At 42.8% G+C, this 17,364-nt stretch overlaps 2 protein-coding genes across 6 annotated transcripts in view; one reads left to right on the forward strand and one right to left on the reverse strand.

The window, feature by feature from the left end:
* STPG1 (sperm tail PG-rich repeat containing 1) overlaps nucleotides 1–11,657 on the reverse strand; it is a 61,170-nt gene extending 49,513 nt beyond the window's left edge. Inside the window, exon 1 of one of the 2 annotated variants that reach the window (XM_008062164.1) lies at nucleotides 11,471–11,657. The gene's annotated coding sequence lies outside the window, so the exon portion shown is untranslated. Of the gene's footprint in view, nucleotides 1–10,854; nucleotides 10,952–11,470 lie in introns of those variants that run through there. The other variant, XM_021714516.1, reaches the window with a different exon arrangement.
* Nucleotides 11,658–12,275: 618 nt separating this feature from the next.
* The window catches only part of NIPAL3 (NIPA like domain containing 3), a 52,040-nt gene continuing 46,951 nt past the window's right edge, over nucleotides 12,276–17,364 (forward strand). For 2 of the 4 annotated variants that reach the window (XM_008062165.2, XM_008062167.1), the window contains exons 1-2: nucleotides 12,307–12,417; nucleotides 16,058–16,389. In XM_008062165.2, coding sequence (XP_008060356.1) covers nucleotides 16,297–16,389 — 93 coding nt within the window. In that variant the 5' untranslated portion in view covers nucleotides 12,307–12,417; nucleotides 16,058–16,296. Of the gene's footprint in view, nucleotides 12,418–16,057; nucleotides 16,390–17,364 lie in introns of all 4 variants that reach the window. The other 2 variants (XM_008062166.2, XM_021714525.1) reach the window with 2 other exon arrangements.

Consider the following 17,364-nt stretch of genomic DNA (forward strand, 5'->3'; position numbering starts at 1 on the left):
GGAGTCTCACTCTGTCGCCCAGGTTGGAGTGCAGTGGCACACTCACAGCCACTGCAGCCTTGCCCTGCTGGACTCCGGCAATCCTTCTGCCTCAGCCTTCCAAGTAGCCTGAACTACAGGCACACGCTACCGCACCTGGCTAATTTTTACTTTATTATAGAGACAAGGTCTTGCTAAGTTGCCCAGGCTGGACTCAAACCCACAGGCTCAGGCAATCCACTCGCCTCGGCTTCTCAAAGTGCTGGGATTACAGGCTGAGCCACCAAACCTGGTCTAAAGTGATATTTTTTTTTAAATTCAATTTCCAGTTGCTTATTGCTGATTTACAGAAATATAAATGATTTGCATACATTGGTCTTGGATCTTGCAACCTTGCTCCTATTTCAGTTCTAGTAACTTTTTTGTAGATTATGAATTTCTATGTATATAATCATGTCACATTGGTATGCCTGTTATTTCTTTTTCTTGTAATATTGCAATGACGAGAGCATCCAATACAACAATGAATAGAAGTGGTGACAGTGGATATCTTTATCTTGTTAGTGGCTTGAGGGGAAAGCATTCGGTCTTTCAACATCTAGTATGATGTTAGTTGTTGTTTATTTTGCTTTTTGTTTTTGTTTTTGAGACAGGGTATTACTCTGTCACCCAAGCTGGAATGGCATGATCATGGCTCACTGCAGCCTCGACCTCCTGGAAGCAAGCAATCCTTCTGCCTCAGTCTCCTGAGTAACTGGGACTACAGGCATGGGCTACCACACCTGGCCAGTTGTTAGAGTTTTTAATAGGAATAGGTGATCAATTTTATCAAATACTTTCTGCATCTATACAGATGATCATCTGATTATTCTTTGTGAGTATATTCACTGAATTTCACTGATTGATTTTCAAATGTTAAACAACATAGCATTCTTGCAATAAATGCTACTTGGTCATTCTGACTTATATATTGATGAATTAAATTTGCTGAAATTCTGTTAAGGATTTTTGCATCTATTTTCATGAGGGCTATTAACTCATGGTTTTCTTTTCTAAAACATCTTGGATTTTGGCATCAGGGTAATACTTGCTTCATAAAATGAGTTGGACACTGTTTCTCTTTTATCTTCTGGCATAGTTTATGTGAAATTGGTATTATTTCTTCCTTACATTGACAAGTGAAACCATCTGGACCTGGAGTTTTCTTTGTGAAAAGGTTTTGAATGACAAAGTCCATGTGCTTCATAGATACAGGGCTCTTCCATTTATCTATTTCCTTTTTTTTTTTTTTTTTTTTTTAGCAGGATTTACTGAGAGGACAGAAAATCTCCCACAGTGGGAGGGGACCTGAAGGTGTTGCCCCATTTAGCTATTTCTTCTTTGAGTAAGCTTTGATAATTTGTGTATGTCAAGAAAATTTTTCCATGACATCTGTCATAAAATTGGCTTAAAACTATTTGTAATATTCCCTTATCATCCTTTTAATATCTATAGGTTCTGTACTAATATCCCTACTTCATTGCTGATATTGATAATTTGCATTTTTTATCGTTTTGTTGATAATTTTGGCTAGAGGTTTACCAATGTATTTATCTTAATCTTTTCAAAAGAAAACCTGTAGTTTCATTGATTTCTCTGTTGCTTTTTGTTTTCTATTTCATTGACTTCTATTATTAGTATTATTTCCTTTTTATGCTTACTTTGAGTTTCATTTGCTCTTCTTTTTCAAACTTTTTAGGTGGAAGCTTCAGTAACTAAATTTTGACCTTTCTTCTTCCTTTATATATGTATTTAATACCTTCAAAGTTCCTCTAAGCACTGTTTTAGTGTCATCTCCTATATTTTAACATGTTGTATTTTCATTTTTCTTTCTGTTTAAAATATCTTCCATTTTTCTCTTGTAATTTCTTTTTGGCATATGTCTTGTTTGGAAGTCTACTGTTTCATTTCTAAGTAGTCAGGAGATTTTCTAGATATCTTTTTGCTATTGATTTCAAATTTTCATTTTGTTGTTGCATGAGGTTTTTAAATAAATATCAATTAGGTCAAATTGGTTGACAGTTTTGTTCAAGTCTTTTATATCCTTACCGATTTTCAGTTTATCCATTCTATCAATTCTGAGAAACAAGTGTTGAAATTCCCACATTATATTATTGTTAATTTGTTTCTCTTTTAAGTTTTGTCAGTTTTTGTATATTTTGGTACATGCTTATTTATGATTTTTATGTCTTTTTGATGAATTGAACCCTTTATAAAATGCACCCCCTTTATCCCTGGTAATAGTCCTTGTTCTAAAGCCTATTTTTTTCTAATATAAATATAGCCACTCTAGCTTTCTTTCCATTTCTATTAGCACACTATGTCTTTTTCTATCCTTTTAACTTTTAACCTATCTGTGTCTTTATATTTAAGGTGGGTTTTTTAATTTTTTTTTATTTTTTTGAGTTCAAATGTCACTCTGGTACCCAGATTGCAGTGTAGTGGCACAATCACAGCTCACTGCAGCTTTGACCTTCTGGACTCAGGCAATCTTTCCGTCTCAACCTCCCGAGTAGCTGGGACTAAAGGTGCAAGTCACCATGCCTGGTTAATTTTTTGGTATTTTGTAGAGATGAGGTCTTTCTATGTTGCCCAGACTGGTCTCAAACTCCTAGGCTCAAGCCATCCTCCCACCTCAGCCTCCCAAAGTGGTAGGATTATAAGCATAAGCCACTGACTGCACTCAGCCTAAAGGTGGTTTCTTTTCTTTTCTTTTCTTTCTTTCTTTTTTTTTTTTTGAGTTGGAGTCTCACTCTGTTGCCCAGGCTGGAGTGCAGTGGCAAGCTCATGGCCACTGCAGCCTTGTCCTGCTGGATTCCGGCAATCCTTCTGCCTTAGCCTTCCAAGTAGCTGGAACCACAGGCATACACCACCACACCCAGCTATGTTTTTGATTTATTGTAGAGACGAGGTCTGGCTATGTTGCTCAGACTGATCTTGAACCCCTGAACTCAGGCAATCCTCTCACCTCCACCTCCTAAAGTGCTGGGATTATAGGCGCGAGCCACTGTGCCCAGCAAAGGTGGTTCTTAAAGATAGCATATTATTAAACCTTGGAGAGAGAGGGGGAGGGAGAGAGAGAGAGAGAGAGAGAGAGAGAGAGAGAGAGAGAGAGAGAGAGAGAGAGAGAGAGATTGTTTTGCTTTTATAATGTAATCCGACTTCTGCCTTTTGACTGGAATGTTTAGACCTTTTTACTTTTAATGTCACACTTGATATAGTTGGGTTTAAATCTCTCATTTTCCACTTGTCCTATTGGTCCTTGTTCTTTTTTCTTACATCCTTTTGGTTTACATAAGTATTTCTTATAGTCCCATTTTATCTTAATTGCTGATTTATTAGCTATACTTTTGTATATTTATACATTTTGTAATTGTATACTTGTATATTTTAGTTCTACATATATTATGACTCACATATTGTTATTTTTAAACACTTCTCTTTTAAAGAGATTAAAATAAGAAAAAATATATTTTATATTTATCATTTTGAGTGTTTTCCAATTCTTTGTGTTATCCATTTTTGGTCTAGTATTGTATTCCTTCTGTTCACAGAACTTTTTAACTTTTAATTTAATTCAGCAATTTGATTTTTTCCCAATTTTTATTGTGGCAGAATACACATAATATAAAAGTCATCATCTCAACCATTTAAAAGTGTACAGCTAAGTGGAATTCAATGCATTCATAATGTACAATTATCAACTCCATCTCTATAAATCATTTCCTCTTGAAAAACTGAAACTCAGCCAGGCTCGGTGGCTCAGCCTGTAATCCCAGTGCTTTGGGAGGTTGAGGTGAGTGGACTGCCTGGGTCTGCGGGTTTGAGACCCATCTGGGCATCTTGGTGAGACCTCATCTCTACGATAAATAAAAAATTAGCTGGGCGTGGTAGCGCATGCCTGTAGTTCCAGCTACTTGGAAGGCTGAGGCAGAAGGATTGCCAGAGCCCAGCAGGTCGAGGCTGCAGTGGCCAGGAGCGGCCACTGCATTCCAGTCTGGGTGATACAGTGAGACTCCAACTAAAAAGAAAGGAAAGAAAAAAAAGAAAAAGTGACATTCAATACCCATTAAACAATATGGTACCTTCCCAGTATTTGCTATATACTTCCTCAGTATGTCCTCATTCTGCTCTCTTCCCAGCCCCTGGCAACTACCATTGTATTTTCTATTTCTGTGACTTTGACTATTCTAAGTACCTCTCAGCAATTTGATTTTGATAATGCCTTGGCATAACTATCTTTTTATGATCTTAATATTTAGGATTCATTGAACTTTTTAAATCTGTAGGTTTATGGTTTTTATCAAATTTGGAAAGCATCCAGCCATTATTTTTTTCAATTTTGTTTTGCCTTCTCCCCCCTTCTTTCTGGGGCTACAGTTATGTTTTATCATTTTATAATTTTCCAAAGGTTATTGAGACTCTGTTCAGTTTATTTAGTCTTTTTTCTCTGTGTGCTTCATTTGGATAGTGTCTGTATATAGATAAATACTTTAGCTGTATATATATATATCTCTCTTTTTTAAAGTTGGAGTCTCACTCTGTCACCCAGGCTTGAGAGCAGTGACACACTCACGGCCACTGCAGTCTTGACCTGCTGGGCTCAGGCCATCCTTCCACCTCAGACTTCCAAATAACTGGAACTACAAGTGTGTGCTACTATGGCCAGCTAATTTGTTTTAGTTATTGTAAAGATGAAGTCTCACCAAGTTTCACAGGCTGGTCCTGAACCCCTGGGCTCAGGCAATCCTCTCGCCTCCACCTCCCAAAGTGCTGGGATTATGGGCATGAGCCATCACACCTGGCCTGAATAGTCTATATTGTTATGTCTTCAAGTTCACTGGTCTTCTGAAGTATCGAATCTGCTGCAGATCTTATCTACTGTATTTTTTATTTCAAATATTGCATTTTTCATTTCTAGAAGTTACATTTGGGCCCCTTTTCTATATATTCCATTTCTAGTCTCATCGTGTTTATTTTTTCTTTATATCCTTGAGTATATTTGTAAGATTTATAACAATTGCTTTAATGTCCTTTTCTACTAATTCTATAATCTATCATTTCTGGACTGTCCCTATTGCCCTATTGGTTGATTTTCCTCTTGGATATGGGTCCTATTTCCCTGCATCTTTTGATTTTTTTATTTTTATTTATTTATTTTTGAGTTGGAGTCTCACTGTATCACCCAGACTGGAGTGCAGTGGCCACTCCCGGCCACCGCAGCCTCGACCTGCTGGGCTCCGGTGATCCTTCCGCCTCAGCCTTCCAAGTAGCTGGAACTACAGCACGCGCTACCACGCCCAGCTCATTTTGATTTATTGTAGAGATGAGGTCTCGCCAAGTTGTCCAGGTGGGTCTCGAACCCGCGGGCTCAGGCAATCCACTCACCTCAGCCTCCCAAAGGTGTGGGATTACAGGCTGAGCCATCGAGCCGGGCTGACTTCCCTGTATCTTTTTAGGTCTACTAATTTTGTATTGAATATTGGACATTGTGAATTTTACATTGTTGAGTGCTAGACTTTGATGTACTTTTATAAAGAAGGTTGCATTTTTTCCTGGTACACTTTTCAGTAACTTATAGATCCATTTGATCCTTTCAGGTTTTCAAGCATTGTTATGGTAAGTCCAGAACAACTTTTATTCTGGGAATAATTAATTACTAAGGCATGACACTTCTGTGAACTCTACCCAATTCAATCCCTATCTAACACTATGTCTCTCCATTCAGGTTAATGCTAACATGAAATATTCCCAGTTGTTCAAGTCCCAGAAATTTCTCAGCCTACTTCATCTGGTGGGTCTCTCACCAGTCTTAGTTTCTTCTTACACATGGGCAGATCCCTGCTCAAACACTTAAGCCCTCTCTTCAGATTTCTGGGTTTTTTCCTGTGCAACTCCCTCTCTTGGTGTTCTCCCTGCAAATTCTAGCATCTCTGGCCCTTCTAAATTCTAATTTTTATCTCCCAACTCCAAAATCTGGAATTCACTTGGATTTTCCCCTCCCTGCAGTGTGGCCTGAAAATTGCTCCATCACTAAGTGAGGGCAACTGTAGGGCTCACCTTGTTATCTTTCCCTCAAGGAATGCAGTTCTGTACTGTTGTCCAATGTCTAAAAAGAGTTAGTTACCATATTTGTGTGTTTCTTTGGTTGTTAACAGCAGGAGCACAATTTCTTTTTTTCCTTTTTTTTTTTTTTTTTTAGTTGGGGTCTCACTCTGTAGCCTAGGCTAGAGTGCAGTGATGCGTTCACGACCACCCCAGTCAACCTGCTGGGCTCCAGCAATCCTTCTGCCTCTGCCTTTCAAGTAGTTGGAACTACAGGCGTGAGCTACCATGATGGGCTTTTTTTTTATTGTAGAGATGTTGCCCAGACTGATCTCGAACCAATGGACTCAGACAATCCTCTCACCTCGGCCTCCCAAAGTGCTGGGATTACAGGCCTGAGCCACCATGTCTGGCTAGGAGCACAGTTTAATTTCTGTAGCAGTTAATCTTTCATTAGCAGACTTGGGTTTTATTTGGCCCAATTTTTTCCCTGAACCTATACCATTTATAAATGCTAATGAATGAAGAACTAAATAAATGATTTTATGCTCTAATAGTCCTTTTTACCCCTCAGCATTTGTTCCTTACTTTATTCTATCACCCTCACAGCAACTATTCTTTATTTTTTATTCTTTATTTTTTGGTTGACAGTCCATACTGAAAATTTGATATATAATTATTGGTGACACTCTTTAAGAAATTAAGAGATCAAAAAACCACAGAAACAAATCAGTGATGATCACAGCACAGTCACCATTCCGGTCTAACAATGTATTTTATTGTCTTTAAAAGCAGCCACTGCTCACTTACACCCTTCAGTGCTATATTGTTGTTGTAGTAAGAGCCATCTACTGCTCCAGTTTCAATAAAGCTGTTGTTGAAAAATGCGGTAGTGTTCTGAAATTATGGGTGATTAGAAAAATATTAAGTTTCCTATTATACAGTAGTCTCCCCTTATCTGTGGTTTTGTTTCCCACAGTTTCAGTTACCCATAGTCAACTGCAGTCTGAAAATATTAAATGGACAATTCCAGAAATAAACAATTCATAAGCTTTAAATTGTGTGCCACTCTGAGTAGCGTGATGAAATCTCATCAGATCAACTGCCACAGTGCTTGTGTTCAACTAACCTTTATTTTAATTCTTTGGATATGCCAAAGAGAAGCTGTAATGTAAAAGGGTAAAAGCTCTCGACTTACTAAGGAAAGAAAAAAAGCACATCCTGAGGTTTGCTAAGATCTACAGTAAGAATAAAAGAATAAATCTTTTATCCATGAAGTTCTAAAAAGGAAAAATAATTGATGCTAACTTTGCTGTCACACATCAAACTGTAAAAGTTACAGCCAGAGAACATGATAAGTGCTTAATTAAAATGAAAAAGGCATTATTAAATTTGTGGATGGAAGACATAAACAGAAATGTGTTCTGACTGACAGCAATCAGATTTGTTACTATCCATGGTTTCATTGGCATCCACTGGTGGTCTTGGGATGTATCCCACTTTAAATAGTAACGTGTGCATATTGTCAACATTTTGGGAACTATGAAAAATTGCCATTAAAAAAAAACCAATCCATAATCCTGCCACCAAAGTAATGTTTCCCAGTCTTCACACTGCATACCTGTCAAGTCAGGATGAGAGCAGGTGCAGCTCAAGTATGTCTCATTAGCACACTTGCTTGTACAACTATTCATGACAAGGATGGCATAGGTCTAGAATGTGAGAAAGAACAGTGAAGATATAAGACCTTTCTAATCAACAGTAGATGTTTAAGCAATTCCCAGGTGGGGACCAGTGCAGCCATCAAGGAATTCAGTCCTGGGTTCAAGGCTATGCTCTGCCACCTAATAGTTGTAATTTTGAGTGTCACTTAACCTTTTGAGCCCATTTCCTCCTTCATAAACTCAATTTATAACAGTACCTTCCTCTCAAGGTGCTTAGGACTATTAATATGATCCACAAAGTAGTTAATGCTGCCTGGCCTGCAGCAGCTTTTATTAATGTTAGGTTTTAATATATGTACAAATATAGTGTATTAAGAGTTTAAAATAACAGCTATCGTTTATTGAGCCCTTAGAGTCCTAAAAGCCTTGCATGAAATACTTCATGCAACCCTTTCAATAAGTTGTTACCCCATTTTTTACAGATGAGAAAACTAACATTTAGAGGGAGGGGCTAAATGACTTGCCCAAGGCCACATAAGAAGGTGAAATCAGGCTTTGAACTCAGGAAACCTGACCTCTGCTCACTCTTAACTCTATAATAACCTCTCAGGTAGCACATATTAAATGTGAACATGCTAATTTTTTAATATTTAGCACCCCTAAGTGAGTATGGTTGTTTATTTATTTCTTTAGAGATAGGGTCTCACTCTGTCACCCAAGCCACAGTGCAGTGGTGCGATCATAGCTCACTGCAGCCTCCAACTACTGGGGTCAAGCAATCCTTCGTCTCTGCCTCCTAAGTAGTTAGGACTACAGGCACACTGGCTAATTTTTTAAATTTTTTGTAGAGATGAGGTAGCTATGTTTCCAAGGCTAGTCTTGAACTCCTAGCCTCAAGTGATCTCCTTCTTTGGCCTCCCTAGTTGCTGGTATTACAGGTATGAGCCACTGCATCTGGCTGAGTTGGCTTTTTAAAGTTAGAATATTGCATATAGTTTTCAAAATATAATGCAAATATTTGGCCTTGTCTTAAATTGTCATAAAATGCTAGGTTCCCCAGAATATAGTTTGAAAATTCCTAAGGCAGCTCACTCTTGAGCAGTTCTAATGGCGAGAAAGTTCCTTCCTATATTAAAGTTGACCCAAGCCGGACTCGGTGGCTTAGCCTGTAATCCCGTGCCTTTGGGAGGCTGAGGTGAGTGGATTGCCTGAGCCCACAGGTTCGAGACCCGCCTGGGCAGCGAGACCTCATCTCTACAATAAATCAAAAAAATGAGCCGGGCGTGGTAGCACATGCTTGTAATTCCGGCTACTCGGAAGGCTGAGGCGGAAGGATCACTGGAGCCCAGCAGGTCAAGGCTGCAATGGCTGGAAACGGCCACTACACTCCAGTCTGGGCGACAGAGTGAGACCCCAACTCAAAAAAATAAAAAATAAAAAAAATAAAGTTGACCCTTTCTCCTTTTTTTAATCTATCCTAATTCCAACATTTGGAGCCAAATAAAAGAAGTCTCACTTCTCTTCCACATTGCTGATTTTCAAAATGCAAGTTATAGCATATGTAGTCTTTTGTGAAGTTTTAGTCTAGCATGTATATGTGTTGCGACAATATAAAATGCATTTCTTACCATGGGTAACAGTAAGAATGTTTGAAAGCCACTGTTCTATATTACTATTCTTGGAGAATTTGAAGGCAGCTGTCATATTCCACCACCTAAAAACTAATCCTCTTCTCTACATGGGATGTCTTTGGCTTCTGCAATACCTCCTTGTAGCCTGAGGGTTCCGACTATGGGCCTGTCACCAGATTCACCTGGGTCTCTGCTCAAATCTTCTTAGAAGTGACTTCCCTGACCACCTTCTCTTAAGAAGCACTACCCCACCTCTCTCTAGTCCCTTACCCCGCTTTATCTTTATCTTTTTTTTTTTTTTTTTTTGAGTCAAAGTCCCACTCTGTCATCCAGGCTGGAGTGCAATGGCACACTCACAGCTACCGCAGCCTCAGCATGCTGGGCTCAGGGGATCCTTCTGTCTCAGACTTCCAAGTAGCTGGAACTACAGGCATGCGCTACCACGCCTGGCTAATTTTTTGATTTATTGTAGAGACGAGGTCTCACCAAGTTGCCCAGGCTGGTCTTGAACCCCTAGAGCTCAGGCAATCCTCTCACCTCAGCCTCCCAAAGTCCTTGGGATTACAGGCTTGAGCCACTGTGCCCGGCCTTGCTTTATCTTTTTCAAAGCACTCTTTCACTACCTAACATCATACTGTATATTTATTACTTTATTTATGATCTTCTCTGATAGAAAGTTCAGCAGTAGTTGCTCAATAAATATTTGTGGAATGACTACTAGAGGTAGACACAAGCATGCTGACATCCTACCATCTCTGTTTTTGAAAAAAAAAAATGCTACAATATTATTACATAATTTATAAATTTATATTATGGTATTATCCCATATTTATACATATTACTGTAGAATATATAAATATATATTAAATCATGTATACTGTTACTTTATATGGCATTTTATGGGATGCGCATGGGTCGTTTTGACTATAAGCGGTTTTTATCTGTTCATTTATAATGCTATCGTGCATCTTGGAAGCAGTTACATTTTTCAAAGTACTCTCAGGGAAATAACCCATTAGATATTTTTCTTAGGCTGAGAAAGAGTGCCAGAGAGCTGGAAGGCCGGCTAGTGACCGCGAGATTCCAATCTCACCCTTTCATTTTGCAGATGGGTACATCGAGGCCCAGAGCAGGGAAGACGTTTGCCGAGGGACACCCGCTGAGCTGGGTGTGGAGTTCAGCTCTTCGCCATCTACCCACCGCCCGGTCCCGGAGCCCCCAAACGTTCGTGCACTCGCGGAGGCCGAGCCAGAGGAGGCGCAGGTAGAAGGCGGTGGAGGAGGCGGCAGGAGAAGGCGCGCCGCCGCGGCCACCACGCTTCAGGTCGGGGACACTCCCCACGGAGGGCGCTTCTTCCCGCCCTCGGGCACCACCTAGCTCTGCCCGGAGTGCCGCGCGCACCCTGAGGCCGGGGTCTCGGTGGACGTCCCATCGGGTGCGCCGTGTCCTCCTCCCCACGACCTCAGGGCCCAGTCCCCGGCGAAACTGCCTCCTACCTCGTCGGGTCCCGAGGCGGAATCTGGCCCGCCCACCCTCCCCGTCGCCCTGGCAACCACGGGCCTAACATTCCGGAGTCCGCTTTCAGACCGCCGCCGAGTAACTCTAGCCAATGGTGTCCTCTGTTTCTTTAGCCTGAAAAGTTGTTGACCAATCGCTAGAGGCGTTTCAAAGTCCGCAGGGATGCTGCCAGAATTTTAGGGTTTAGGTTAGGTTAATTACGTCAGGACCCGTGGGGGAACTGACAGGGATTCATCTGGGCGACTTTTCAAACACCTTGTGATAGAGCAAAAGCCTGCAAATTTGGCTTGCACAAAAATCCTACTTCGGGAAATAAACCTAAGAGAATTAACAGGCATGCGAGCTCTGTTTTTATAAGAGCAAATAAAAACAAAAAGATGGATGTGGATAACTATACGAGGACAGCTACTTAGTAATCTATGAGCCCCTCCTAACACGCTTCAGAGCGGTCACGGTGACCTTGTCACTCCCCTGCATAAAGCCCTTCAATGACTCTCTTTACATTTAGGATGAAATCCAAACATCTTATCATAAGCGGTCCCTGGCCTGTTTCTCTGATCGCAGCCCCAACTACGCCCCAGAAAACTCTCTCACCAGCTCCGCTGACCTTTGGGCAGTTCCTCTATTATAATATACCAACTAGTTCCTCTCTCAAGGGTTCCCTATGAGCTCTCTCGGCCCCAGGATCTGAACCCATAACTGCCTCTTCTCCATTGCTGAGATCTCGGCCAAAATGACGTTTCTTCATCTGTAAAACCGGCATGTCTCACTCCTTGCTGTGGGGATCTAAAAGGAAATACGTGTACATGAAAATGTGCAAGTGATGAAAATCTTATTGTCACCTGTAAGCTCGATGCGAACACTAACGATCACAGCTGTACATTATGGAAACACTAATCAAGTGCTGGGCTCATTGTAGGACCTTCAGTATTGCTGGGAGTTTCGGTACCCAGCACAGCCAACAGGTGTTCCAGGAGGGCAGGAAAGGAGAGAGACGTGCGACGGCTTTGGGGGAACCGGGTCTTGAAGGATGTTTAGGATTTTGAATAACTGGTGACAGCGTGGGGTGGGAGAACCGCAGGAGCAAGGCTGGGGAGGTTGCTATGGGGATAAGGAGGGAGGACACCAGACGGTCCGCTAAAGCTGGGCCCACCTGTCAGGCAGGTGGAGGTGAGCGAGGACCTGAGCTCTCTGGCGTTCTTCCTGTGGCCGCTAGAGGGGACCCCTCCAGGTGAGCACTGGAGCTCCGGCCGCAGGTCGCTCCCCTGCGCTTCAAGCAAGCTTTGCGGCGCAGCTAACCACCGGGGCATGTCCCGCCCACACTCCCCGCGCAGCCAGTCGCCTGCGCGAGATGCCTGCCAGTTTCTGACTGGCAGCCATCCCGACAAATCAGATCGCAGCCTTTGAAAGCAAAACACTGCGGCGTCCTGGCCGCTTTGAGTTGGGAAGGAATGAAGGAGGCTGTGCCTCCGGGTTGCACTAAGAGTCCGAGTCATTTCTCAGAACCCTGTGATAGGTGGACCTTAGAGGAGACGCCGCCGGTGAGTCGTGATTAAGACTGGGGGGAAGGGACTGGATTTAGCCTTCGTATTTTCAGGAAAAGCGAATGCGTTTGTCCTCTAATGTCCCCTAGGATAAATACTCGTCCTTCTTGCTGTCACCAACCTTGCCAGTTTAGGTCCCCTTTGCTTCAGAATGTTCTTTCCATTTTATTACATCGAGGGCGAGAGGAGAGGGGGCATGGACTTGCCTTAACAAAGGTGATGCCAGACTTCACCAAACCAGGAAGTGAAATGGATTCACTTCGCCAAAATTACCTCTCTCCGTGCCGGCCCCGGCTTCCTGGCGATGGCAGATGGGGGAGTTAGCAGGTGGAATGAGGTGAGGCGTTCTTGGTCTACCCAGCTGCTGGATCACAGGTGCTGTCTCCTCGAGTTGTAGTTTCCAGCTCAATGGGAGGGGATGGAAGAGTGTGACCCTTTCTGAGCCAAAGCCCAGGAAAGGGAAAGCTTGGCATGTCGCTGGAACTCACCGCCAGAAGCCGAATCGTCAGGCCGTGGGAAAGAGCGTGTTTTATTGATTTGTTCTGATAGAGCCGAATTCTATTACCCTATCCTGAGCAGTCTCCAGCCACAGTTCTCTCATCTGTAAAACACTCTGGAGTTGGTGAAATAATTCATCAAGATAAGGGCTGGAGGTGGGTGTGGAAGCAAGGACCTAGTGAATTCTCTTGCCTTTCTTAGGTCAGTGATCACATGCACTATGGGGTGGCTGGCAACACGGAATTGACTGCTTGCCTCTTGGGCATATGCTCGTTCTGGAAAAGTGCTTTGAAGTCAGGAAAAGAGAGTCTCCAGGCAAAGAATGTGTGCCTTATAAGGGAGTATAGCTTGCAAAAGGTTCCTGGGAAGCTTTCCAAACACTCACCCAGCTGAGGGAGAGCCTTCGATCTTTGCAGACAATGCCTCAGAGGTCTGGGGGTCCCTGGGGCAGAGAGGGAACCTACTTTTTAAAAGCAAATCAAACCACAGCAATACCAACCACCACAAACAAACGCAAAACCAGCAAGCCACCTGGACCAGCAAGCCACCTGGACAAACCGGCTGGTCTAAAGGAGCAAGGAGATTCAGAGACCTGGATTCCCACTATCCCCTGGGCATGTCCTTAAAGGCATGTTTGCTTTCTCGGACCTCCTGTGGGTGGGGCTGGGTATATCTATTTATTGTAGCTCTGGAATTGTGGTTGATTAGGCCTGAGTAAGGCATTCTTGACCATGAAATGACCACAGCATACCATCATGCTTAACAGGCCTGCATTTAGTTAATCAGTGGGTATGCCTGGAAGTCACTGTGCTAGGCTCTGGGCTAGATGTCAGGAGGGAGTGGCTGAACAGGGGATTCAGGAAACACCTGACTGGAGTTTCGCTTTCCAGTGCCCCTTCAACTCCATGAATGTTTCGTGGTTGAATGCTTCTGAGGCCTCTCAGAGAAACAGCCCTGGGCCACTCTTAAAGCTCTCATTATTATTTAACATTCTAAAACAGGGATGCAGAATTTAGCACAATCATGCTTTTCACACTCACAAAAGTACAGTGATGAGTAATTATGCCTTTCACAAGATTGTAAATGCATAGTCCTAAGGTTTTACCGGAGGGGAAGTCTGGTATGGGATGCAGGTTACCTGACAAAGTTACATACATACATCTCATGTATGACTGCTGAATGTATAGCCTCATATGGAGGTAGCAGCAATAATTTGATTTTGAGGCCCTTTGACAAAATGAAACCTGGGTTAGATGATTTCCACAGCTGCCTCTGTGCTAAGCCTGCATCCGACGTCTCCTCGGCCTGGACATGGTGTTCGCCCTGTGACTTAGGCATATGTATTCACCCGGGGACCAAAATTCCTGGGCCTAGGGCCAGATAGCAAAAGGAAGCTACAGGATGGATGCATAGGAAGCAGCTCTCTAGAGCCTCAGGGCATAGCAGAGACTGTGTCTGTTTAGTTCACAGTGTGCCCTCAATAAATAGGTGTTGGATGAATGCATGGGAGAAAGAAAGGCAAATGGGCAAATTAAATAATTAACAGGTGAGAATAAAATTAATCCTAATAGCAGCTGACAGTTATTGACCTTTTGCTGTGCCTGCATTTTACATGCATTCTTTCATCAAATTCTCATAATAGCCCTATGGGGAGTAGGAACAATATTCATATTTCACAGCTGGGGAAACTGGCTAAAAGGTTAAATAACCTGGCCAAGGTAAAACAGGCAGTAAATGCAGATCAAAACAGTTTTAAACATTTTTTATATTAAAGTAAATATAGACTATGTAGTAAAATACATTTATATATATGAAGACTTCAAAGAAACCCTTAACACTTGTGGTAGGGTTTTGGCCATGCCTCCTGGAACACCAGGGGCATACTTTCTTCTTTATTTGGTAGAAAAGTTTGAGAAGCACTGAAAATAGAAGTCCAATGAAGTTAACAGGGATTGCCATCATGGCTGGTTTTCATACCACATTATTAGCTCCACTTTACAGATGAGGCAACTGGATCTCTGAGGCAAAGTGCTCTTGTCCCATGGATTTTCCACCTCCTAGTCCGGTGTCACCCCACCCATGCCAGGCTGACCCTTGGTAGCTGGCCAGTATCTCCAACTTCACAGCAATAGCTTTTTTTTTTTCCTTCGAGTCGGAGTCTCACTCTGTCGCTCAGGCTGGAGTGCAGTGGCACACTCACAGCCACCCCAGCCTTGACCTGCTGAGCTCCAGTGATCCTTCTCCCTCAGCCCTCCAAGTAGCTGGAACTACAGGCACATGCCACCACGCCCGGCTAGTTTTTAAAAAATTTATTGTAGAGATGAGGTCTCACCAAGTTGCCCAGGCTGGCCTGGAGCCCCTGGACTCAAGCAATCCTCTCACCTTGGCCTCCTAAAGTGCTGGAATTACAGGCTTGAGCCACCTTGCCTGACCGGCAATAACTTTTCTTCTCATTCTTTCCTTCCTAAATTGGATCCCAAATAGTTCCCTTTTTACAGTCATGGGATTTTTTCTTCCGGAGGCCTAGAGAAGTAGATGTGAGTACTATTCTACTTCTTGGGCTCAAGAGCCTGTGGAAAAAGGAGGATTTCAATTAGGTATGATGGGAGGAAAGAAACAGAGTGGGAGAGGAGGAGGATGTGGAAGGGCCAGGGAGAAAGCTTTGGAGGTCGATGAGTCATGTTTGTCTTTATTAAGGGGGCCAAAGGCATGACAGATTTTTTTTTTTTTTTTAAGTTGAAGTCTCACTCTGTCACCCAGGCTGGAGTGCACACTCACGGCCACCGCAATCTCAACCTGCTGGACTCAGGCAATCCTTCTGCCTCTGCCTTCCAAGTTGCTGAGACTACAGGCACCACACCATCATGCCCTGCTAACTTTTTGATTTATTATAGAAACTGGGTCTTGCCAAGTTGCCCAGGCTGGTCTCAAATCCCTAGGCTCAGGTAATCCTCTGGCCTCCACCTCCCAAAGTGCTGGGATGACAGACATGAGCCACTATGCCCAACCTGACAGAATTGTTAAATGACCTCACTTGTCATGGCCAGTTGTGTTTTGTCTGAATCATACTCCCAGGAAACAAAGCTGTGCTCAGTGTTTCACTCTCCAGGCATTTTTAACATTCCTCTTACTACTCTAGAGCCCGGCAAGAATTGGAAAACACCCTCCTGTCTGTCTGCCTGGGAGAGACATAGAAATCGGCACGTCTCTTAATGAAACTGAGAAGAAAGCAGTGCATCAGCCATAAGTACCTCGAAGTATCTTGCATGGCTGCCAGGAGAAGGTGAACACTACAAGGAAGATGGCTTCCAGCGTGGGTCCCGCCTAGCACCGTCCAGCTGCCGAGTCAGGACCAGCGGGATGTACCACTAGATAGCCATGGATGGAGCCCCCAGCGCGGCCCTGCAGCTGCAGCAGCTGCCACCCACGAGCAGTGCCAGCGTCGTGAGCGAGGGCTCCTTCTCCTACAAGGCAAGGGCTGTTCTTGGTTTTGGAATTTCGTATTTTTCTAGCAAGAAAGCAGCACAGTGCCACATTGACTAACGTGTCCAGAGGCTGCTTGCCTCTTGCTGGCAGAAACAGGCAGGTCCTTCACACCTACAGGGGAATGTGTAATCAAAAGAAAAGAAATGCTTATTGAAATACACGAGAAAAGGAGGTAGAGAAACATCTTAAAAGGGGGCAAAAAAGAAATGCATTCCCACTCAGGAGATTTGATTTTTTAAAAATCATCTATCCCATTACTTGGAGATCATCTTTGTTTGTGTTTCAGTATATCTCTTTCCTGTCTTTTTCTGGTATTACACATGGGGGTTGTGTTGTACCTGAAGTTTTAACCTGGATTTCACTTAACCTTATTTGTGGAATATTTCCCCATGTCATTGAGTTGTGATTGAAAACACGCTTTCTGAATGACTACCCAATAATCTGTTGAGCTTGTATATCAATATTTGTTCAATAGGTCCCTTGTTGGATATTCAGGTTGTTTCTGATCTGGGGTGGCTGGAAACAATGAACATTCCAGAGTGTAAATCGTTGTGCCCATCTCTGTTTCCTTAGATATAATCATATAGGTACAATGAATAGTCAAAGGGAATGAACCTTTTTAAAAATAAGGAGCTTTTATGTCAAATTTAAATGTTTTAAACACCTATTAATGCAGCATCTGAGGACTTGGATTTATTGAAAATCTTTTTTTTTTTTGGCCCAGGCGCAGGGGCTCACACCTGTAATCCTAGCACTTTGGGAGGCTGAGATGGGAGAATCATTTGAGACCAGGAGTTCAAGACCAACCTGGGCAACATAGTAAGAACTCATTTCTAAAAAAATATAAGCCAGGCTCGGTGGCTCAGCCTGTAATCCCGTGCCTTTGGGAGGCTGAGGTGAGTGGATTGCCTGAGCCCGCGGGTTCGAGACCTGCCTGGGCAGCGAGACCTCATCTCTACA

Source organism: Carlito syrichta, unplaced genomic scaffold (assembly GCF_000164805.1).
Source record: "Carlito syrichta isolate Samal-C Ts95f unplaced genomic scaffold, Tarsius_syrichta-2.0.1 Scaffold305659, whole genome shotgun sequence".
NCBI lineage: Eukaryota > Metazoa > Chordata > Mammalia > Primates > Tarsiidae > Carlito > Carlito syrichta.